The sequence below is a fragment of the Oenanthe melanoleuca genome, chromosome 1A (genome assembly GCF_029582105.1).
Source record: "Oenanthe melanoleuca isolate GR-GAL-2019-014 chromosome 1A, OMel1.0, whole genome shotgun sequence".
In the NCBI taxonomy this organism is placed as follows: domain Eukaryota; kingdom Metazoa; phylum Chordata; class Aves; order Passeriformes; family Muscicapidae; genus Oenanthe; species Oenanthe melanoleuca.
The window spans coordinates 69169853-69193185 of NC_079334.1; the positions used below are offsets into that span (position 1 = coordinate 69169853).

At 60.9% G+C, this 23333-nt stretch overlaps 1 protein-coding gene across 4 annotated transcripts in view; it reads left to right on the top strand.

Moving 5' to 3' along the window:
* Positions 1-23333, top strand: part of SBF1 (SET binding factor 1) — a 76338-nt gene that overhangs the window by 17893 nt on the left and 35112 nt on the right. For 3 of the 4 annotated variants that reach the window (XM_056482658.1, XM_056482659.1, XM_056482661.1), the window contains exons 2-7: positions 10862-10947; positions 15251-15388; positions 16537-16683; positions 18259-18369; positions 21797-21902; positions 22508-22640. In XM_056482658.1, coding sequence (XP_056338633.1) covers positions 10862-10947; positions 15251-15388; positions 16537-16683; positions 18259-18369; positions 21797-21902; positions 22508-22640 — 721 coding nt within the window. Of the gene's footprint in view, positions 1-10861; positions 10948-15250; positions 15389-15769; positions 15935-16536; positions 16684-18258; positions 18370-21796; positions 21903-22507; positions 22641-23333 lie in introns of those variants that run through there. The other variant, XM_056482660.1, reaches the window with a different exon arrangement.

Below are 23333 nucleotides of genomic sequence, written 5' to 3' on the forward strand. Positions count from 1 at the left end.
TTATCCAGTGCAGTCCCAGTTTGGGGTGTGCTGGGTTTATCCAGAGCAGTTCCAGTTTGGGATGGGCTGGGTTTATCCAGAGCAGTTCCTTGTCTCGTTCTGGACAGATTCAGCTCCAATTTGGGGCATTTTTCCCACTTCCCAGTTGACACAGATATTCCCACCAGGAATTTCCATGTCCTCCCTCCCCCTGGTGTCCACCCAGACCCCTGGACACGGAGCTGTGCCTCTGCCCCAAAATTCACCCCAAAATCCTCTTGGGGCTGGAGCCTTCTGGGGTCAGGGATGGGTTCCCATTCCCTGTGTGCTCACTCTGGGATCACTCTGTGCTTCCAGCAGCCTGGGATGTGTCTGTGGGATTTATTTATCCCAGCCCTGCATTTCTCCTGCCCTGCATTTATCCCAGGGATTACCCCAAGCTCTGCCTGCCCCTGGGAATGTCATTTCTGCTCCCTTCCCCCCGAGCTCTGCATCCCAGCCAGCCTTGATCCTTAATCCATGTCCAACTTTGGGATGTTTATGGTGTGTTTGCCCCAGTTTCTGGCCATGAGCCCTGGTTTGGGGGTTTTAGGTGGTTTTTCTGTGTCTGGAAATCCCCAGGGGAATGGGGTCAGCGCTGACATCACTCAGTATTCCTGAAAATCCTTTGGAGAAAATGATTGAATTCTTGGTGTTTCTGCTGAATTTATTGTTAATTCCCATTTTTTCTGTATTTTTCAGTAGTTGTTACTCATTTTTCCCTGACCTTTGCCCCGTGTCTGACTTGGTGTTACCCCTCATGTGTTGTCTGGCTGGTTTGGGGTTGTTTATTTTATTCTTGAACTATTCAAGGGTTGTTTTTTTTTTGGTCCAGCTTGGTAAATCCCAAGATGTTTTTCCTGAACGGGGGGTCAGTCACTTGTTGAGGGTTTGGAAAAACCTAAACCTAGGCCAGAGATGGGATTTGTTTTGGGTCAAATCCCAAGTGGTTTTGTTGTTTTTCTGGGAAATGCTGGTTTTGCTGTGGGGGCAGTGAAGCTGTTTGGGGCAGGGGGGTGGCTGTGGCACTGGGACAGTGGGAGGTGTCCCTGCCTGGCTGGGGTGGCACTGGGGGGGCTCTGGGGTCCCTTCCCACCCAGGCCACCCCAGGATTGGGATTCTCAGCTTTCCTGGCAGGGCAGCAGCAGAGATGAGGGTTGGCTCTCCAAGGCTGGAAGCTCCCTGTGAGGAACGTGCCAGGCACATCCCAGAGGAGCTCTGCTGCTCCACACAAAGGGGAATTCATCTTCCAAACTCCAGCAGGGCTTTCCTGGCTCCCTCAAAATCAGAGAGATCCAGAGATTCCAGCTGAGATATTCTGGGAATGGGGGATTTTAGGCTGGAGGAGTCATGGAGCCCTTCCCACCTTGTGCTGTGCTCCCAGGCTCCCTGACCCAGCTCTGTTGGCTTTGGGTGGAGGAGCAGAGCTGTGCTTCCTTCTGGGAAGGATCCACGGAGCTGCATTTCCCAGCCCAGCCCATCAAACACAGCCTCTGCTGGCTGAGGAGTGGCTGTGCCTCAGGGCCAGGAATCCTGGGATGGTTTGGGATGGAAGGGACCCCAAATTCCTGCAGTGCCATGGGGACACCTCCCACTGTCCCAGCTGCTCCCAGCCCCGTGTCCAACCTTGGGCACTCCAGGGATCCAGGGGCAGCCACAGCTGCTCTGCCAATTCCAGCCCAGCAGCAATTCCTGCCCAAATTCCCACCCCAACTCCCCCATCCAGGGAATTCCCTCCATTCCCAGCTCTCCCAGCCTTGGATTGGATCCATCCCCACCCCAGCTCCTCTCTAGGAAGAAATTTTGGGATCTGGGGGCTGCACTGGGAATCTCAGGACTCCAGGAAGGGTCTTCCTTCTCTTTTCCATCCCCAAATTCCATAAACATCCCTTGGGATGGATTCCGAGCATCCTTGATCCCAGAATGGTTTGGGATGGGATCCATGGACCTTCAATCCCATCCCATCCCAATCCCACCATCCCAGGCTGCTCCAGCCTTTGCTGGGACACTGCCAGGGATCCAGGGATTCTCTGGCAATTCCTGCCCAAGATCCCAGCCAGCCCTGCCCTGTGGCACTGGGAGCCATTCCCTGGCTCCTGTCCCTTTGTCCTTGTCCCCAACCTCTCTCCCCTTGGCAAACTGAATTTCCCAGGAACTTCCATAAAAATGGGGAATTTCAAGTCATGTTTTATATTAGTTTCTTCCCAGTATCCCATTTGAATTTCCCCCTCTTCAGCTCCCTGGGATAAGCTGGGAAGGGCCCAGGCTGTGGGGCAGGGCTGTGGGGCTGCCAGGTCTCCAGGGGAGCTGTACCTGCTCCAGAGCATTCCCTGCTTCTCTGGAAATGCCCCTGAGGAAGCTGAGGGTTCCAGGGCAGGGTTATTTCCCCTTCCCACAGCAGTCTGTGGTCTGTGGGGTTTCAGTTCCCCTTGGCTTCAGCCTCTCCCTCCTCCTGCACCCAGGAGAGTCAGATCCTGGGGAGGGCTCTGCCCCTTGGGGGGGATTCCTTCTGCAGCACAGATCCTGAGAGGAGCAGCCCAGGGAGCTGGGAATGGGCTGGGGGAGCTGGAATGGGGCTGGGGGAGCTGGGAATGGGCTGGGGGAGCTGGAATGGGGCTGGGGGAGCTGGAATGGGGCTGGGGGAGCTGGAATGGGGCTGGGGGAGCTGCAATGGGGCTGGGGGAGCTGGAATGGGGCTGGGGGAGCTGGAATGGGGCTGGGGGAGCTGCAATGGGGCTGGGGGAGCTGGGAATGGGCTGGGGGAGCTGGAATGGGGCTGGGGAGCTGGGATGGGGCTGGGGAGCTGGGATGGGGCTGGGGGAGCTGGAATGGGGCTGGGGGAGCTGGAATGGGGCTGGGGGAGCTGGAATGGGGCTGGGGGAGCTGGAATGGGGCTGGGGGAGCTGCAGTGGGGCTGGGGGAGCTGGAATGGGGCTGGGGGAGCTGGAATGGGGCTGGGGGAGCTGGGAATGGGGCTGGGTGAGCTGGAATGGGGCTGGGGGAGCTGGGAATGAGCTGGAATGGGGCTGGGGGAGCTGGAATGGGGCTGGGGGAGCTGGGATGGGGCTGGGGGAGCTGGAATGGGGCTGGGGGAGCTGGAATGGGGCTGGGGGAGCTGGAATGGGGCTGGGGGAGCTGCAGTGGGGCTGGGGGAGCTGGAATGGGGCTGGGGGAGCTGGAATGGGGCTGGGGGAGCTGGAAGGGGCTCAGCTGGAGAAAAGGAGGCTCAGGGCCCTTGTGGCTCTGCACAGTCCCTGCCAGGAGGGGACAGCCCCAGGTCGGGCTGTGCTGCAGGAACAGGGACAGGAGGAGAGGGAACAGCTCAGGCTGGGCAGGGCAGGGCAGGGGGGCAGCAGCAGCAATTTCCCCATGGAAAGGGTGGGCAGGGGTGGGAGCTGCCCAGGAGGGCTGGATCCCCATCCCTGGGGGGATTTCACAGCCCTGTGGAGGTGGCACTTGGGGACACATTCTCGGGGAATTCTCAGACTTCCCATGTTGATGGGACATTTCCTCCCGTGTCAGCTCTGGTGTCTCTGACCCTGCCCAGCCCAGCTGTGGGACCTGCCCCAGTTCCCACTTCCCCATTCCTCCCCACTCGTTCCTGTCCCTGTCCCCCTCTGGTGACAGCCCTGTGTGGGACACAGGGAACAAGAAGCTCCCTCTGCCCTCGTGGGAGGTGTTGATGCTGGCAGGGCTGGGTGGAAATGAGCCCTGCAGGGTTGAGACAAACCCAGGCAGGGCTTGGATCGTTCCCTGTGCCCTGCAGTGCCCAGCAGGGCGGGACTGGGGCACCCACGTGTGACCTGGGTTGGCTTTGGGGTTTCCCTCTGTCCTCGGATGCTCCGCAGGGAATTGCCCAGCAGGGAGGGGACAGGGGCTGGCACTGGGACCTTCTGTGCTGGGCTTGGAGCTGCTCTGTGCCTGTGCCTGGATCCTGTCCCACTGTCCCTCTGGGTGCCTTTGCCAGCTGGGAGCAGCCCTGCCATGGAGAGCTGGGGGTGCTCACAGGGCAGGAGAAGGATCCAGGCAGAGCCCAGAGCCCTGCCAGGGCCTGGAGGGGCTCCAGGAGAGCTGCAGAGGGACTGGGGACAAGGGATGGAGGGACAGGAGCCAGGGAATGGCTCCCAGTGCCACAGGGCAGGGCTGGCTGGGATCTTGGGCAGGAATTGCTGCTGGGCTGGAATTGGCAGAGCAGCTGTGGCTGCCCCTGGATCCCTGGCAGTGCCAAGGCCAGGCTGGACATTGGGGCTGGGAGCAGCTGGGACAGTGGGAGGTGTCCCTGCCATGAACTGCAGGGGTGGCACTGGGGGGCTCTGGGGTCCCTTCCATCCCAAACCATTTTGTAATTCCCACATATTTTCCCCACAGGGCTGGAGGGGCCCTGGGAGCAGCCAGGGCTGTTTTTAGCCCATGGGTAAATGTTGGCAACCCCATAATTGTCACCTGGGTTGCCAGTGGAACTGTGAATGGCTCTCTGGGGGAGCAGCTGGAATTTGGCATAAAATGAAAGAAAGGTAAAAATAGCAGAGGTTCCTCCCCAAAACGCTTTTAGCAGCTCTGGCCACTGGCCCACGCTCCCAATGGACACTGGGATCCTGCTCGTGGGGGAACTGGGCCACAGCACCCACCCAGCTCCAGGTCATGGGACCAGGGAGTCCCGGGATGGTTTGGGTGGGAAGGGACCCCAGAGCCCCCCAGTGCCACCCCTGCAGTTCATGGCAGGGACACCTCCCACTGTGTGTGTCCGTGTGTCTGTGTGTCCGTGTGTCCGTGTGTCCCTGTGTCCGTGTGTCTGTGTGTCCGTGTGTCCGTGTGTCCGTGTGTCCGTGTCTCCCTGTGTCTGTGTGTCCCTGTGTCCCTGTGTCCCTGTGTCCGTGTGTCCGTGTGTCCGTGTGTCCCTGTGTCCCTGTGTCCCTGTGTCCGTGTGTCCGTGTGTCCCTGTGTCCCTGTGTCCGTGTGTCCGTGTCCCGCTGCCAGGAGCGCTCCGTGCCGGCAGCGCTTTCCTCTCGGAAGCAGGCGGGGTTTTTTTAATTTAATTACTTCCTCTTGTGCCTTAATGTTTCCAAAGATAAACCCGCAGCTCTGCCTTGGGGCGGGGTCAGGAGCGGCCGGGCTGCGGGCCCCGGCTCCGTGCGGGACGGTGGCGCTGTCCTGGTGTCTGTCCCGGTGTCTGTCCTGGTGTCTGTCCAGGGTCTGTCCCAGAGTCTGTCCCGGTGTCTGTCCAGGGTCTGTCCCGGTGTCTGTCCAGGGTCTGTCCCAGGTTCTGTCCCGGTGTCTGTCCCGGTGTCTGTCCCAGGTTCTGTCCCGGTGTCTGTCCCAGGTTCTGTCCCAGGTTCTGTCCCGGTGTCTGTCCCGGTGTCTGTCCCAGGCTCTGTCCCAGGGTCTGTCCCGGTGTCTGTCCCAGGTTCTGTCCCGGTGTCTGTCCCGGTGTCTGTCCCGGTGTCTGTCCCAGGTTCTGTCCCAGGTTCTGTCCCGGTGTCTGTCCCGGTGTCTGTCCCGGTGTCTGTCCCGGTGTCTGTCCCAGGTTCTGTCCCAGGTTCTGTCCCGGTGTCTGTCCCGGTGTCTGTCCCGGTGTCTGTCCCAGGTTCTGTCCCGGTGTCTGTCCCGGTGTCTGTCCCGGTGTCTGTCCCGGTGTCTGTCCCCTGCCAGCACAGCAGTGGTTCCACGCTCCCCCTCACCCCATTCCTGGGTCTGGGCCCTCCCCTGACCCCTGGGCCATCCCCAGAGTGCGTGGCAGGATCCCAGCGGATCTTCCTGCAGGATTTGGGGTGCTGGGAGGGCAGAGAGCCCCACGCTCCACAGCCGCGCTCTGTTCCTGGGAATCGGCACCCCCAGGTCCTGGCAGGACACCTGGCAGGGGGAGATTGGCTCTCTCCAACATTTCTCCAGAGCTGGAGAGGGATTAGGGAGAGGCTGAGAGGGATTAGGGAGAGGTTTGAGGAATAATGACACGGCGGGACAGGGGCGGTGTGAGCCGGGGTGAGGGATCAGCGCTGGCTCCTCCTTCCCCGCCCCGTCCCAGCTTCCTACAGCCCCCCAAGCCTCAATTCCACCGGGAGTGAGAGCCGTGCCCCCTGGCACTGCCACGCTGGGAGTGCCCCGGGCTGGCGGGGTTTGCCTCCGTGCGTGGCTGGATGGAGTTTTTCCCGGCTGGAATTGCATGCAGACAGTTTGTTTCCTCACCCAGCTCCGTGTCCCTGATCTGATCCTTATCTTCCCTGGGTGATCCTTATCTTCCCTGTGTGCTCAGACATCACCGAGGTGACCATTAAACACGGAATGAGGCGCTTATTCCCAAGTTTTTCCCATTTTTAGCTGCACTCAGGACAGGAATTGCTGTTCCGGGTGTGGAGACTTTTGTCCTAAATCCCTTCCAAATGCCTCTGGCCGAGCCCTGTCACCCTGTTCTGCTGTCTGGGAAGGGCTTTGTCCCGTGGGATTCACCGAAACACGGAGAGAGCCACGAGTGGGATATTATTCCTTGGGGTTTTGTGTTTGTCCCGTTCTGGGGGCACAGCAGCCGTGCCGCGGGGGGATGTGGCCCTGGGGACACTGGGGGTCAGTGAGTGCCACCTCAGCAAGAATTTGTCCAGCTCTGGAGCAGGGAGGGCTGGAGAGCCCATGGAGGTGTCCAGGGGATTTGGGGAGGGGACTCGGTGATCCCAGAGGGTTTTTCCAGCCTCGGGGATCCCGGGATTGGCACAGGGCGCTGCCAGCAGCTGTGTGACAGCCCGGGGCTGTCCCACCCCACCCCAGCAGCGGGGACAGGGACCCTGTGCTCGCCCTGGGTGGGTGGGTTTGCTGGCAGTGGCCAGGGGGCCTCCCCCAGCCCCACAAGCAGCCCTTTGTTCCTCCATAGAAAAGGCATTCTCCGTGCCCCGGGGGGAGGGACAGCCAACAGAGGCTGCTTTGTCCCCGCAGCAGACACTGGGGTGTTGTTCTGGGGGGGTTTGGGGCGGGGGGCTGCAGGGCCGGGCTGGGATGATGGGATGATGGGATAATGGGATGGGATAATGGGATGGCTCATCCCTGCCTGTGCCTGTTCCTGCTCTTTGGGAGGGAGGAGCTGGAGTATCCCAGCTCCCCACCCAGGGATGATTGCTGGTGAGAGGGATGGGCTGGTTGTCCTCAGGTTGGTGTGGCACATCCCAGAATCATGGAATGGTTTGGTGGGAAGGGATCTTAAAGCTCCTCCAGTGCCACCCCTGCCATGGCAGAGACACCACAGTGCCCAGTGCCCCTGAGGGGCTCCAGGAGAGCTGCAGAGGGGCTGGGGACAAGGGATGGAGGGACAGGAGCCAGGGAATGGCTCCCAGTGCCACAGGGCAGGGCTGGCTGGGCTGGAATTGGCAGAGAATCCCTGGATCCCTGGCAGTGGCCAGTTTCTGGAATAATTGAAGGTATCTGAAGTAACTGGGTGTTTCTAAAGTGGTTCCACACTCTCTCCTGGCTGGACATCACCTCCAGGCTGGAGCCTGGGGCAAGGAGGGCTGGAACAGCTCTGGCTCCTGTGAGGAGATTTTGGAATTGTGGAATGGTTTGGGTGGGAAGGACCTTAAATCTCCCCCAGTTCTGTGGGCAGGGACACCTCCCACTGTCCCGGGTGCTCCCAGCCTGGCCTTGGCACTGCCAGGGCTCCAGGGGCAGCCACAGCTGCTCTGGGTGACCTGTGCCAGCTCCAGCACAGCTGTGCTGTCCCAGCTTTGGTTCCTCTGGATGATTTATCCCGAATATCCGAGGTTCAGGGGTGTGGGAGCCTGCAGAGGAGCCATCCCTTGGGGCTGCCAGACCAGTGTCCTGTGCTGGGGGTGGAGAGTGTTGGGTTGTTCCAAACAACCTCCTTTGCCTCGGCTCCCTCTGAAAATTCCCTTTTCTTCTCTCTGTGGCATCCAGCTCCTCAGGAAAGGGCTGGGATGGGCTGGGATGAACTGGGATGGGCTGGAGTGGATGGGATGGGCTAGCATGAACTGGGGTGGGCTGGGATGAATTGGGATGGGTGGGATGGGTGGGATGGGTGGGATGGGCTGGGGCTCCCCCTCTGAATCCCCCAGGGATTCTCCAGGGAAGGTGGCACCTCCTGCAGGGTCTGGGACCACTCCAGGCTCAGGGACAGAGGCCTGGCTGGTCTCTGTGCAGGGCTGGGGCCCAGCTGCTGCTGTCCCAGCATTCTTGGGCCACTGGGAGCAGGGACAGCGCTCGTGTGGCCGTGACCCCTGTCCCTGTCCCTGTGCCAGCGCTCCCAGCCGGGATCATCCTGCTCCGTGTTGAACTCTGGGCTGATTTAGAATTTCCTGTGTCACAACAACATCCCCTGCCCTGCCCGGGGAGGGGCCGGGCTGCCCCAGGTGTCCCCAGCCCTGCAGGAAGGACAGAGCAGCAGCAGCTGCTGGGATGGAGGCTGGGGGGCACGGGGACAGTGAGGGACACGGGGACAGTGAGGGGCACGGGGACAGTGAGGGACACGGGGACACTGGGGGGCACAGGGACAGTGAGGGGCACAGGGACACTGGGGGGCACAGGGACAGTGAGGGGCACAGGGACACTGGGGGGCACAGGGACAGTGAGGGACATGGGGACAGTGAGGGGCACAGGGACAGTGAGGGGCACGGGGGCACTGGGGGGCACGGGGGCACCGGGGGGCACGGGGACAGTGAGGGGCACAGGGACACAGGGACAGTGAGGGGACATGGGGACAGTGAGGGACACGGGGACAGTGAGGGACACGGGGACAGTGAGGGGCACGGGGACAGTGAGGGACACGTGCTTTCCCAGGAATTTTCAGCTTTCCCAGGAATTTTCAGCTTTCCCAGGAATTTTCAGTTTTCCTAGGGATCTCCAGCTTTCCCAGGAATTTTCAGCTTTCCCAGGAATTTTCAGTTTTCCCAGGGATCTCCAGCTTTCCCAGGGATTTTCAGCTTTCCCAGGGATCTGCAGCTTTCCCAGGAATTTTCAGCTTTCCCAGGAATTTTCAGCTTTCCCAGGGATCTCAGCTGGGATGCAGGAGGACATGGATGGGGCAGGAAGGGACACGCTGATGCCACAGCCCGGTCTGGAGCTGAATGGGGGGAAGTGGGAGAGCCAGGATCAGCTGAGGGAAGTGCTGGGGGTGTCCAGGATCCCTGAGTCAGCCTGTTGGTGACAGTCACTAAAATCAGGATGTGCCTGCAGCTGGCTGAGGGGTGGCAGCTCCTGGCTCTGGGAAAACCCCAGGAGCTGAAATTCCCATTGTTCCCAACAATCCTTGGAAGGATTTTTGTGAGCCTGAGACCCCAACAGGGCAGGGGGGACCCAGGTGAGACCCCACCTGCAGAGCTGCCCTGGGGACACACCTGGAGCTGCTGCAGGGCTGGAGCCCCTCAGCCCCCAGGGATCCAGGCTGGGAGAGCTGGGGGTGCTCACAGGGCAGGAGAAGGATCCAGGCAGAGCCCAGAGCCCTGCCAGGGCCTGGAGGGGCTCCAGGAGAGCTGCAGAGGGACTGGGGACAAGGGATGGAGGGACAGGAGCCAGGGAATGGCTCCCAGTGCCACAGGGCAGGGCTGGCTGGGATCTTGGGCAGCAATTGCTGCTGGGCTGGAATTGGCAGAGCAGCTGTGGCTGCCCCTGGATCCCTGGCAGTGCCAAGGCCAGGCTGGACATTGGGGCTGGGAGCAGCTGGGACAGTGGGAGGTGTCCCTGCCATGAACTGCAGGGAATTTGGGGTCCTTTCCCACCCAAACCATCCCAGGATTTTGTGATCTTGTATCCATTTCCCTTTAACTGAGGATACTCCAGCGAAGCTGTGGCAGGGCTGGGTGTGGGCACAGCTTGGAGCTGTCAGGGCTGTAATCCTGACGTGTGGATCTCAGGGGATTTTCCTGTCTGGAGCTCCAGCCCCTGGCACTGGGGCAGCCTTTGCCAGGGCTGTGTGCAGGGGGACGTGGTGTGGAGCAGGGCTGTGTGCAGAGCACGTGGCCAGGCAGGATCTGCTTGACCCAATCCCTGCTGACCCAATCCCTGTGGATATCTGGTGCCCAGTTTGGCTCCAGCCTTTCCATTTTGGGCCCAGGGCTATAAATGGCCCCTTTCCCTTTTCCTCTGCTGGTCCTGCTAAATCCAGCTGTGGCTGCCCAGTGGTGAGCAGGACCCTGGGGACACGTCTGGGCTCCCAGAATAGCCCTTCCCTGGTGCTCCTCCTGCTTTCCCAGCCCATCCATGGCCAGGGCCCAGCTCCCTGGAAATGGGATAATCCCTGGGCAGGGATCCCTCTGGAAAGGGCTGGAATATGTCCCCTGTCCCCACCTGGGCCACAGTCCTGGGGGCTGGTGGTTCCCAGCTGTGCCTGTGCAGGATGTGGGCAGTGAGGGGCCTGGCAGGGGCTGTGACAGGAGCCCTTGTGCTGCTGTCACCCCAGCTGTCCCACAGGACAGGATTTAGGGTCTGGGAGGTGTGGGCTGGGGGGCAGGGAGGCTTTGGGGTGCTCCCAGCGCTCCATAAAGCCCCAGGGAGGTGGGAGCTGTTGGGAGAGGCCAGCAGGGAGGTGAGAGCAGGGAATGCAGCTTGGGCTGGGGGTGCTGCCTGTGTTGGGGTCACAGGGAGGGGAATTCTGGCTGGAGCTGCTGCCCCAGTAACCCTCCCATCTCCAGAGGGGCTCTGGAGCTGTTTGCAGGGATTCCTGTCCCTGCTGGGATGGCAGAGCTGCCCCAGTGCCCCTCCTGCCCCTGCTGGGGTGGCAGAGCTGCCCCAGTGCTGTTCCCAGCTCCAGAGGGGCTGTTTGCAGGAATTCCTGTCCCTGCTGGGGTGGCAGAGCTGCCCCTGCCCCTCCTGTGCTGCCCCTTTGCTCTCTAACCCCTCCTTGTCCCCGCAGGCAGCGGGGATGGGCAGGGCCAGATCCTGCAGCGCTTCCCGGAGAAGGACTGGGAGGACAACCCCTTCCCCCAGGGCATCGAGCTGGTGAGTGACTGGTGGCACTGGGGCAGGAGGGGGTGGAACTGCACAAACCTGGGTCAGTGCTGGCTCCTCTGCACCCCCTCCTGGATCAGCTCTGGGGTGCTGGAATGCCTCCTGGAGGAGCCATGTCCAAACATCCTTCTGTATTTTCATCCTCAATTCTTTAATTTTAATTTTAATTTTAATTTTAATTTCAATTTTAATTTAAATGTTAATTTCAATTTCATTTTTAATTTTAATTTAATTTTTAATTTTAATTTCATTTTTATTTTTTATTTATATTTTTATTTATATATTTATTTTTATTTAATTTTTAATTTTAAGTTAATTTCAATTTCAATTTTAATTTTAATTTAATTTAATTTTAATTTAATTTCCCCCACGTGGATGCAGCCCTAGTGTCCACAGCCCCCTCAGGAGCAGATCCCTGGCAGTGGCCAAGGCCAGGCTGGACACTGGGGCTGGGAGCAGCTGGGATGTCCCTGCCCATCATCACTGGGACCAGTGGGGTCACTGGCTCCTCATCCCGTTGTTACTGGGATTGGCACGTCCAGCTCCTCTTCCCATCATGTGTCCCCTGAAATTCCAGTGCAGTTTGGGACCTTTCTGTGCTGTTTCCTCCGAGGCAAAAACACACATTTATTTTTATTTTTATTTTTATTTATTTTTATTTTTATTTTTATTTTTATTTTTATTTTTATTTTTATTTTTATTTTTATTTTTATTTTTATTTTTATTTTTATTTTTATTTTTCTGCTCTGAGTTTCCTGGTGTCTGCAAGGACTTGGGAACTGTCCCAAGCAGGAGCAAAGCTGCTTTTTTTTTTTTTTTTTTTTTTTCCCCCAAGGGACAAACTGTCCAGCCAAAAAAATCCCAGGAATTTAAACAATTGGAGCCCTGTGGTGTTGGGAGGCAGGGGTGGCTTCCCACAAGCTCTCTGAAAGTGCTGGGGGAGCAGCACGTGGGGCTCAGGAAACCCCCAGATCCATCCCAGGCTGATCCTCCTCGGCAGCTTCTGGGGATAAATCCATTCCCAGGGTGGGCAGGCAGGTGGGATTGGAGCTCCTGGCCCTGTGCAGTGTCCAGTGGCAATTCCCAGCAGAAATATTCATTTGAATGGGTTGGGATCTTGTGGGGACGGGCACAGGAGGGGGAGGAATCACCCTGGGAGTGCCAGGAGCTGCCAGGGGATTGTCAGGGGTGAGGGGAATGTCAGGGGTGAGGGGATTGTCAGGGGTGAGGGGATTTCAGGGGTGAGGGGATTGTCAGGGGTGAGGGGATTCCAGGGGTGAGGGGAATTCAGGGGTGAGGGGAATGTCAGGGGTGAGGGGATTCCAGGGGTGAGGGGATTTCAGGGGTGAGGGGAATTGTCCAGGGGTGAGGGGATTCCAGGGGTGAGGGGATTGTCAGGGGTGAGGGGATTATCAGGGGTGAGGGGATTCCAGGGGTGAGGGGATTGTCAGGGGTGAGGGGATTCCAGGGGTGAGGGGAATTCCAGGGGTGAGGGGAATGTCAGGGGTGAGGGGATTCCAGGGGTGAGGGGAATTCAGGGGTGAGGGGAATTCAGGGGTGAGGGGATTCCAGGGGCTGGGAGCAGCTGGGACAGTGGGAGGGGTCCCTGCCATGTCACTGCAGGGAATTTGGGGTCCCCTCCATCCCAAACCGTGCCAGGGGTGCCCAGGTGAGCACAGGGGTGCCCAGGTTTGCTCCCTGGGCCAGGACAGTGCCAGCCCTGCCTGAAGGGCATTGCTGGGACAGGGACCAGGCTGGGGGTCCCAGTTCCCAGAGGGTGGGAGCTGCTGGCAGGGAGTTGGGCACTGGTGGCTGAGCCTCACCTGGAGTGTCCATGGATGGTTTGGGATGGAAGGGACCCCAGAGCCCCCCAGTGCCACCCTGCAGTGCCATGGCAGGGACACCTCCCATGTCCCACTGCCCCAGCCCAGTGCCCATCCCAATCCCCAGACATTCCCGGGGCTGGCAGCCACAGCCAGGGCCTGGAAACCCTCAGCTGTTTTGGGAATGCTCCAGAGGGAGCAGAGGCACCACCACACTCCTCCCTGGGTGGGATCAGCAGGAAAAATCAACCACCAGGAGCAGGGCTTGGGACATCAGGGGTGGGATCCTTGCAAAATGAATCCTTGGGAAAGGCTGTGGAGTAACTGGGAGAAGAGCTGGTGAGGGAGGAGGGGACAGGGGGGTCAGGCTCTGCTCCAGGGGACAGGGACAGGAGCAGGGGAACAGCCTCAGGCTGGATTTTGGGGAATTCTCTCCTGGGTAGGCTGCCAGCCCTGGCACAGGTTGGGGTGCCCATCCCTGCAGGGGTCTCAGCCCTGTGGAGGTGGCACTTGGGGACAGGGTCAGTGGTGGCCCTGGCAGTGCTGGGGATGCTCGGGCTGGGCTGCTCAGGGGCTTTTGCACCCCAAACCAAATTCCCAAATTCCATGGGATCTGTGGTTTTGCTTCCCTTCACCTGTGGCAGCTCAGGGTGGCCGAGCTCCAGGTGCCACCGTCAGCCAGGTGGGGCTGGCTCTGGGGCACACCTGTCCTGGCCCTGGCAGCTTCCCCATTCCCGTGGCTTTCCTTCCTGGAAGGTCCAGGTGGGGTGTGGCACTGGGGGTGACATCACAGGGCTGTGCAGGATGAGTTATCCAGGTGGGACCAGCGAGGTCACCCTGGGCTGGGAGTGACTCTGGCATTTCCCCACGGTGCCACCTGATCCAGATGTCACCTGCTGCTCTTTGAGGGGACCCATCCTCTCAGCAGGGGCTGGTTTTGGGAAGCTGACTCCTTATCCCACAGCTTAGGGAGAATTCCCAAGTGGTTGATGGGTTTTTGGGGTGTCCCACCCCTCTCTCAGGGGAGGTCCTGGAGTGCATCCCTGTCTGGGATGGGGCAGTGGGAGTGCTGGGTGGGCCCAGGACAAGGAGAAGGGTTTAAAACTAAAAGAGGGGAGATTTAGATGGGATCTTGGGCAGGAATTGCTGCTGGGCTGGAACTGCCAGAGCAGCTGTGGCTGCCCCTGGATCCCCAAGGCTGGGCACTGGGGCTGGGAGCAGCTGGGACAGTGGGAGGTGTCCCTGCCATGGCACTGCAGGTGTGGCACAGGGTAATATTTGGGGTCTCTTCCCACCCAAACCATCCTGGGATTCCCTGAATCCATGATCCTGATCTGCAGCTCTGTGTGCTCTGGTCCCTTCATTCCCACAGTGCCAGGAGACCTCAGTGTGGGGTGGGAGCAGTGGGGGGACTTCCCACATGGGGACAGTGACATGGGGATGGAGAGAGGCTGTGGGGTGGAGCTCAGGGAGTGGTGAGCAGTGGGAAGCTCAGCTGGGATCCCCCTGTTTTCCTGAGGGAGCTGGGCAGGGTTCCTCAGCCCTGGTGCCACCTTGTTCTCCTGGATTTGCTGAATCCCCGTGGGCTCAGCCCTGGAAGGAGCTGGGAATTCCCACAGCTCCTCAGCACCCAAATGCAGCCCTGAGGAAATGAAGAAAACCCCCTGAGGGCCACGGGCTGGAGTTACCCCGGCCCTGGGAGGGGTTTGGGCAGTGACAGTGACAGTGACAGTGACAGTGACACAGCCAGCCCGGGGTTTGTGCCAGGGCAGTGGTGCCACCTCCTGGAGCCACTCCAGAGCCCGTGTCCCTTCTGTCCCCTTTTCCTTCTGGGCTCTGTGTGCTGCTGGCACAGCGTGTCTGGCATGGGGTGGGCTGGGGTGTGCAGGGTTTGGGGTCTCTGTGCCATGGGGGTCTGGGGGCTGTGTGCAGTTTGGGGTCTCTGTTCCCTGGGGGTGTGCAGGGTTTGGGGTCTCTGTTCCCTGGGGGTGTGCAGGGTTTGGGGTCTCTGTGCCGTGGGGGTGTCCAGGGTTTGGCGGGTGTGCAGAATTTGGGGTCTCTGTTTCATGGGGGTCTGGGGGCTGTGTGCAGTTTGGGGTCTCTGTTCTCTGGGGGGAGCTTCCCCAGGAGCTGGGGGGCTCCTGCCTGGCTGGGCTGTCCCATCCCCATTCCCCATTCCCCATTCCCCATCCCATTCCATGATCCCATCCCATTATCCCATCCCATGATCCCATCCCAGGTTCTCAGGCAGCTCTCTCTGTCCCTCTGGATGTTCTGCCCTGGCCCTGCTTCCCCCCAGAGGGGATTTGGGAATTCCCAGAGCCGGCCCAGGGGGGTTGGGAGATCCCAGGAGCCCGGGGGGCTCTCCCTGCTCCCTCCCGTGGGTGTGGGGGCTGTGGGGTCGCTGTGGGTGTGGGTGAGGGTGAGGCTGGCACCCCCCAGCCCGCTGCCACCCCTCCCTGCACCCCCAGTTCTGCCAGCCCAGCGGGTGGCAGCTGTTCCCCGAGAGGAACCCCCCGACCTTCTTCGTGGCCGTGCTGACCGACATCAACTCAGAGCGGCACTACTGCGCCTGCTTCACCTTCTGGGAGGCTGTGGAGAGCCCTCAGGTACTGCCACAGGGGACACAGGGACATGGGGACATGGGACAGGCACTACTGCGCCTGCTTCACCTTCTGGGAGGCTGTGGAGAGCCCTCAGGTACTGCCACAGGGGACACAGGGACATGGGACATGGGACAGGCACTACTGCGCCTGCTTCACCTTCTGGGAGGCTGTGGAGAGCCCTCAGGTACTGCCACAGGGGACACAGGGACATGGGGACATGGGACAGGCACTACTGCGCCTGCTTCACCTTCTGGGAGGCTGTGGAGAGCCCTCAGGTACTGCCACAGGGGACACAGGGACATGGGGACATGGGACAGGCACTACTGCGCCTGCTTCACCTTCTGGGAGGCTGTGGAGAGCCCTCAGGTACTGCCACAGGGGACACAGGGACATGGGGACATGGGACAGGCACTACTGCGCCTGCTTCACCTTCTGGGAGGCTGTGGAGAGCCCTCAGGTACTGCCACAGGGGACACAGGGACATGGGGACACAGGGACAGGCACTACTGCGCCTGCTTCACCTTCTGGGAGGCTGTGGAGAGCCCTCAGGTACTGCCACAGGGGACACAGGGACACAGGGACAGGGGACAGAGTGATACAGGGAAACAGAGACAGGGGGACACGAGGACACAGGGACAGGAGGACACAGGGACAGGGGGACTGGGGGGCATAGGGACAGGGGGACACGGGGACATATGGACAGGGGGACTGGGGGGCATAGGGACAGGGGGTGTGGGGGACACGGGGACATATGGACAGGGGGACAGAGGGACGGGGGACACAGGGACAAGGAGACACAGGGACATTGGGACATTGGGACACAGGGACATTGGGACAGGGAGATGGGGACAGGGGGAACATGGGATACTGGGACACGGACAGGGGGACACAGGGACAGGAGGACAGGGAGGCACAAGGACACGGGGACACAAGGACACAGGGACAGGACAACATGGGGACAGGGGGACAAAGGACACAGGGACACGGGGACAGGTGCTGGCAGTGCTGTGGGGAAGGCTCCGGCTGCTTTTGGCTCCTGCAGGGGTTCCTGCCTTCCCTGCGCCCCAGCAATCCAGACCCTGGCACTGGCAGCCTGGGGCAGGCAGCAGCACCCCTTGACCCCTGACCCAGGCTGGTTTGTGTGTCCCCAGCCCCAGAGCCACGCCAGGAACGCTGAGGGCGAGGAGGAGGAGGAGGAGGAGGAGGAGGAGGCTTCATCCCCCGTGCAGCCTGCCCAGCTGTTCGCCCCCAAGAGCCTGGTGCTGGTGTCACGGCTGGACCACGCCGAGGTGTTCCGGGTGAGCTGTGGGGCTGGGGACAGGCTGGCCCTGCCCTGCCCTGCCCTTGGCACCCCAGAGCTCTGGGCACGGAGCAGCCCCAGCCCCACGCTGTGAGGAACAGTTCCTGCAGCACTGCCTGTGCCAGCTGGGCTGCATTGTGAGCCTGGGAAGGGCTGGGAGCTGGACGGGTTGTATCCATGGGGATGGGGCTGGGAGAGTCAGCCTGGGGAGGGAAATGCTCCAGGGAGAGCCCAGAGCCCTGCCAGGGCCTGGAGGGGCTCCAGGAGAGCTGCAGAGGGACTGGGGACAAGGGATGGAGGGACAGGAGCCAGGGAATGGCTCCCAGTGCCACAGGGCAGGGCTGGCTGGGATCTTGGGCAGGAATTGCCAGAGAATCCCTGGATCCCTGGCAGTGTCCCAGCAAAGGCTGGAGCAGCCTGGGATGGTGGGATTGGGATGGGATGGGATTGAAGGTCCATGGATCCCATCCCAAACCACTTTGGGATTCTGGGATCAAGGATGCTCAGAATCCATCCCAAGGGATTTTTATGGAATTTGGGGATGGAAAAGGGAAGGGAGACCCTTCCTGGAGTCCTGAGATTTCCAGTGCAGCCCCCAGATCCCAAAATTCCTTCCTAGAGAGGAGCTGGGGTGAGGATGGATCCAATCCCAGGCTGGGAGAGCTGGGAATGGAGGGAATTCCCTGGATGGGGGAGTTGGGGTGGGAATTTGGGCAGGAATTGCTGCTGGGCTGGAATTGGCAGAGCAGCTGTGGCTGCCCCTGGGTCCCTGGAATGTCCAAGGTTGGACACTGGGGCTGGGAGCAGCTGGGACAGTGGGAGGTGTTCCTGGGTTTCTGTGGTGTGGGAATTCCCTGAAATACGGTATCTGGGACAGCAGAGTGGGGTCCTGCCAGGTAAAAGCTGGGGGAGCTCCAGGGATGGGGTCACCTCACTTGTTGCTAAAGTCAGAGGTGTCCTGGCAGCTGCACACAAACAATTCCCAGCCCCTCATTCCAGTGCCCAGGAATCTGAGCTTTGTCTTCCCTCGTTATTCCAGTGGGCAGGGAGGGGTTAATCCTGCTCTTCCCTCATCATTCCATTGTGACAGACTCTGCCTGGTCCTTCTCTCCATATCCCAATTTTTGTGTTTTCCTCAGTGCACTGGGGAGATGGTTGGAAAACAGCACCCCAAGGGTGCCTGGAACACAAATTCTCAAATCCCTCATTCCCAGCTTGTCTGGAGGGCTGGTGCCCCAGACTCCCTCTGAGCTGGGGCTGCTGTTGTTCCCAGCTGGAATGGGCTGTGTTTAGGGGAAGGGACCCACAGGGACCAGCCAGGGCTGGCCAGAGTCCAGGTGTGCTCTCCCAAATTTTGGGCATCTGGGAAAGGATCTCCTCCCATCCCTTCCCCGGGCTCTATGTGGGACTGGGAGTGCTGGGAGCTGGAGCAGCCCAGCTGGAGCTGTGGCCCTGGGGACACTCCAGGCTGTGCTGGGGACACTCCAGGCTGTGCTGAGGACACTCCAGGCTGTGCTGGGGACAGGCCCTGGCGGTGTCCCAGCTGCCAGCCCTGCTCTGCTCCCCTCTGCAGAACAGCCTGGGGCTCATCTACACCATCTACGTGGACGGGCTGAGCGTGTCCCTGGAGAACGTCATCGGGAACCTGCTGACCTGCACCATCCCCATCACGGGGGGAGCGCAGGTGGGTGTGCTGTCCTGCTGTCCTTCTGTGCTGCTGTCCTGCTGTCCTTCTGTCCTGCTGTCCTGCTGTCCTGCTGTCCTTCTGTGCTGCTGTCCTTCTGTCCTGCTGTGCTTCTGTCCTTCTGTGCTGCTGTCCTGCTGTCCTTCTGTCCTGCTGTCCTTCTGTCCTGCTGTCCTGCTGTCCTTCTGTCCTGCTGTCCTTCTGTCCTGCTGTGCTTCTGTCCTTCTGTGCTGCTGTCCTGCTGTCCTTCTGTGCTGCTGTCCTTCTGTCCTTCTGTCCTGCTGTCCTGCTGTCCTTCTGTCCTGCTGTCCTTCTGTCCTGCTGTGCTGCTGTCCTTCTGTCCTTCTGTGCTGCTGTGCTGCTGTCCTTCTGTGCTGCTGTCCTTCTGTCCTGCTGTCCTTCTGTCCTGCTGTCCTGCTGTCCTTCTGTCCTGCTGTCCTTCTGTCCTTCTGTCCTGCTGTCCTGCTGTCCTTCTGTCCTGCTGTCCTTCTGTCCTGCTGTGCTGCTGTCCTTCTGTCCTGCTGTGCTGCTGTCCTGCTGTCCTTGTCCTGCTGTCCTGCTGTCCTGCTGTCCTGCTGTCCTTCTGTCCTTCTGTCCTGCTGTGCTGCTGTCCTTCTGTCCTTCTGTCCTGCTGTCCTGCTGTGCTGCTGTCTGTCCCTGTCCCTGTCCCTGTCCCTGTCCCTGTCCCCCCAGCCCTGCTCCCCACGCTGGCAGCCCCACTGGCCCCGTGTCAGGGTCTGGCTCCGTGCCCTGCTGCCCTCCCCAGTGTTTCCAAGCACAAATCCTGCTCACATCCTCAGTGAGCCAAGGAGCTCCAGGGGCTGCAGCAGCAGCTCTGTGGGTGCTGGTCAGTCCGTGCCAGCACTCCCTGCTCTGAGGGCACCCCCAGGGTCTGGCTGTGTGCTCAGCCCTGTGGGAGCTGCTCCAGGGCTGAGGGGCAGGGCTGTCTGTGACAGCAGGGACTGCTGAGGGGACAGGGCCAGCAGGGCCAGCACAGCAGCCTGGAGCACTTGCCAGGTGCTGTGTCCCTGTCTGTGCCAGGTCCTGTGCCAGGCCCTGTGTCCCTACCCCGTGTCACAGCAGGATTTGGGGCAGGTGCTGCCCCACTTTTGGGGCTCCCTGTGGCACCCAGAGCCGTGCAGATCCCGGAGGAAGCTGCAGTGCTGCCGGGGTTTGTGGGGCAGGTGGAGGCAGCCAGGTGCTGCCTGTGCCAGGGCCGTGCCAGGGCAGTGCCAGGGCAGTGCCAGAGCAGTGCCAGGGCAGTGCCAGGGCCATGCCAGGGCAGTACCAGGGCAGTGCCAGGGCAGTACCAGGGCAGTGCCAGGGCAGTGCCAGGGCTGTGCCAGGGCAGTGCCAGGGCCGTGCCAGAGCAGTACCAGGGCAGTGCCAGGGCCGTGCCAGGGCCGTGCCAGGGCTGTGCCAGGGCAGTGCCAGGGCCGTGCCAGGGCTGTGCCAGGGCCATGCCAGGGCAGTGCCAGGGCAGTACCAGGGCAGTGCCAGCTCCCAGCTCTGCAGGGTGTGCAGGGTTTGCTGTCCCTTCCCACGGGACCTGCCCGGATCCGGCTCCTCCCAGCAGGAGCAGGAGCAGCACAGCTCCTGCTGCCAGCCTGGCTGGCTGAGCTTGGCACAGATCCGTGCCCCCAGCTGGGCCAGCCCGGCTCTGGGCTGTGGGAACGGGCACTGGGTGGCAGCAGGGACACTTGGGTGCTGGCACTGCCCTTCCTGTGGCTTTGCTGCTCCCCTGCCGTGTCCTGGTGCCATGGGCATTGCTGTCAGTCATGGCTGTGTCTGTGGGCTCCTGTCCTGTCCCACTGTCTGTCTGTGTGTCCCTGTCTGTGTGTCCCTGTCTGTGTTTGGGCTCCTCTCCTGTCCCACTGTCCCCACTGGTGTCCCTGTCTGTGTGTCCCTGCTGCTGTCCCTGTCTGTGTGTCCCTCTCTGTGTGTCCCCACTGATGTCCCTGTCTGTGTCTGGGTTCCTTTCCTGTCCCACTGTCCCCACTGGTGTCCGTGTCCCCTCTGTCCCTGTCTGTGTGTCTAACTGACTGTGCTCTCTGTCTGTCCCACCTCAGCCTGACGTGGAGGATGAAGCTGTGGTACGAACTCCTTTTCTTTCCCACCTTCTTTCCCCCTTTTCTGTCCCCTCATTAGCAGCCTCTGTTAATTGCTGTGACCCAGCCCCGGGTCCCTGTGTGTCCCTGGCCTCTGGGAAGGGCTGAATCCCTCTCTGGGTGTCCCCTGGGGCTGTGCCAGCCCAGCTCAGGGCTCTGGCTCTGCTCTCAGATTTTGGGATCAGGGAGCTCTGGCCAGGAGGTGGCTGCAGTGGGAACGCTGCTCTCGTGGGTTTTCCCTGGAGAGGAGTGGAAAGAGCAGGAGAAGGGTCTGGAGGCAGCCTGGGGCTGTGTGAGTGTCCCTGGGAGTATTCAGGGGTATCAGGATCCTGTGCCTGGGATTTCCATCCCTCCCTCAGGATATTCCTCAGGATATTCCCTCCATGGAGCTGGGGCTGTCCTGGGCACAGCCAGGCTGGGACAGGGAGCTGCTGCCTTGGTTCCCGGGGTGTAGGAGAGGCTCAAACTCCCCTTGAGTCCTGGGGAGCTTTAGGATCCTGGAGACCCCTCAGATCCTGGGCACCCCTCAAATCCTGGGGAGCTCTCATTGTCTGGAGACCCCTTGAGTTCTGGAGAGTCCTCATGTCTTGGGGAGCCCTCTTATCCTGGAGATCTTTTGGATCCTGGAAAGCCCTTGCATCCCAGGGAGCCCTTAAATCCTGGGGAGCCCTCGTGTCCCAGTGAGCTCTTGAGTTGTGGGGACCCCTCATAACCTGGAGAGCCCTCATGTCCTGGAGATCACTCAGATCCTGGGGAGCCCTTGTGGCCTGGAGACCCCTTGAATTCTGGGGACCCCTCAAATCCTGAGGAGCCCTCATGTCCTGGAGACCCCTCATGTCTTGGGCAGCCCTTGAGTTCTGGGGAGCCCTCAGATCCTGGAGATCCCTCAGATTCCAGGGAGCCCTCATGGCCTGGAGACCCCTTGAGTTCTGGGGACCCCTCGAGTCCAGGGGAGCCCTCAAATCCCAGACAGCCACTGTGTCCCACATGTCCATGTGGATCTCAGGGCCATGGGGACACTGCAGGAGGTTCCCTCCTTCCCCTCAGCCCAGGGACCCACTCAAGCACCCATGCTGTGGCAGCATCTTCTTCTCCCTTTCCCCCTTTCCCTCTTTCCCTCTTTCCCTTTCCCTTTCCCTTTCCCTTTCCCTTTCCCTTTCCCTTTCCCTTTCCCTTTCCCTTTCCCTTTCCCTTTCCCTTCCCCTCTTTCCATTTCTCTTTCCCTGCCCTGGCCCTGTGCCCGGGGGGGTCTGGCTGTCCCTGCCCTGTCCCCCCCCTCTCTGGGTGGCCCCGGTGACCAGGTGTGTGTTTCCTTGCAGAGGACGATCTCTCTGGGAGCCGGGGACAGGCAGGTGATCCAGACCCCCATCAATGACTCTCTGCCTGTCAGCAGCTGCAGCGTGGCCCTGCTCTTCCGACAGCTGGGTGAGATGTGTCCCCACCCTGTCCCTGTGTGTCCCCACCCTGTCCCTGTGTGTCCCCACCCTGCCCCCGGGGCACCTCCTGCACGTGGCTCTGAGCTCTGAGCCTCCCTTCCCCGCTGTGCCAGGAGGGTGGGATTGGGGCTGGGGTCTGCAGGAGCAGCCCAGGGCTGAAGTGGCCTTGTGCCACCTGGGAAAGGCCACCCTGTGTCCCCAGGAAGGGCCACCCCCAGGAAAGGCCACCCTGTCCCTCCCACCCTGTGTCCCCCAGGAAAGGTCACCCTGTGCCCCCTGGAAAAGCCACCCTGTCCCTCCCACCCTGTGCCCCCCAGCCCTGTGCCCCCCAGTAAAGGCCACCCTGTGCCCCCCAGCCCTGTGTCCCCAGGAAAGGCCACCCTGTCCCTCCCAGCCCTGTGCCCCCCAGGAAAAGCCACCAGGAGGGACAGAGGCCACCAGGACGGGGGGAGCACCCCTGAAGTGACCAGAACCAGGAGTGGCTCTTTGGGGGATGCCTTGCTCCCCTCCTGGCAGGCTGCAGGGCGGGGGGTGGGCTCAGGGGTCTCTGGGGGGTGTCAGACCCCCATTGCTGAGCCTGCTGTGCCCTGCCAGGCATCACCAACGTGCTGTTCCTGTTCTGCGCCGCGCTGACCGAGCACAAGATCCTGTTCCTCTCCAGCAGCTACCAGAGGCTGACGGACGCCTGCCGGGCTCTCCTGGCTCTCATGTTCCCCCTCAAGTACAGGTGAGGGTCCCCCAGCCTCCAGCTGTGCCAGCTGTGCCCCTGTCCCACCCCTGGTGCCTCCCGGGGTCTGGGGATAACTGGGAATGTCCCAGCCCTGCCTCGCTCTTCTCCCAAGCAAAACGGGCTCTGGCAGAGCTGGGAAGTGTTCTGGAGAGCAGGGACAGCACCCAGGGAGCTGGAGCTGTGCCAGGGAGCTCAGGCTGGATGGCAGCAAGGGTCTCCCCTCACCCACAGGCTGCTGGGCACTGCCCAGGGTTGGGCACGGCCCCAGAGCTCCAGGAGAGTTTGGGGTGCCCAGGCTGGGATTGCTGGGGGTCTGTGCAGGGCCAGGGGCTGCACCCAGGATCCCAGGGACCCTTCCAGCTCGGGAGGTTCCATGAGCAGTGAGGTGTTCCAGCAGTGTCTGGGCTAAGACACTGTGGTGGCTCCTGTGGGGTGCTCCAGGGGAGCTGGGGATGGCCCCAGGGCTGGGAACACTGCCCTGGCAGCTCTGGGGACAGATGGGCTCAGGCTCCTGGCCAGCTCCTGTCTCCAGGCTGCAGAGAGGCTGGTGGTATCCCAGAGGAAACTTCTCTTTCACAGAACTGTGGGATCCCTGAGCTTGGGAAAGCCCTCCAGGGTCGTTGAGTCCCATCTGTGCCTGATCCCCTCCTTGTTCCCAGCCCAGAGCACTCAGTGCCACCTCCTGGAATT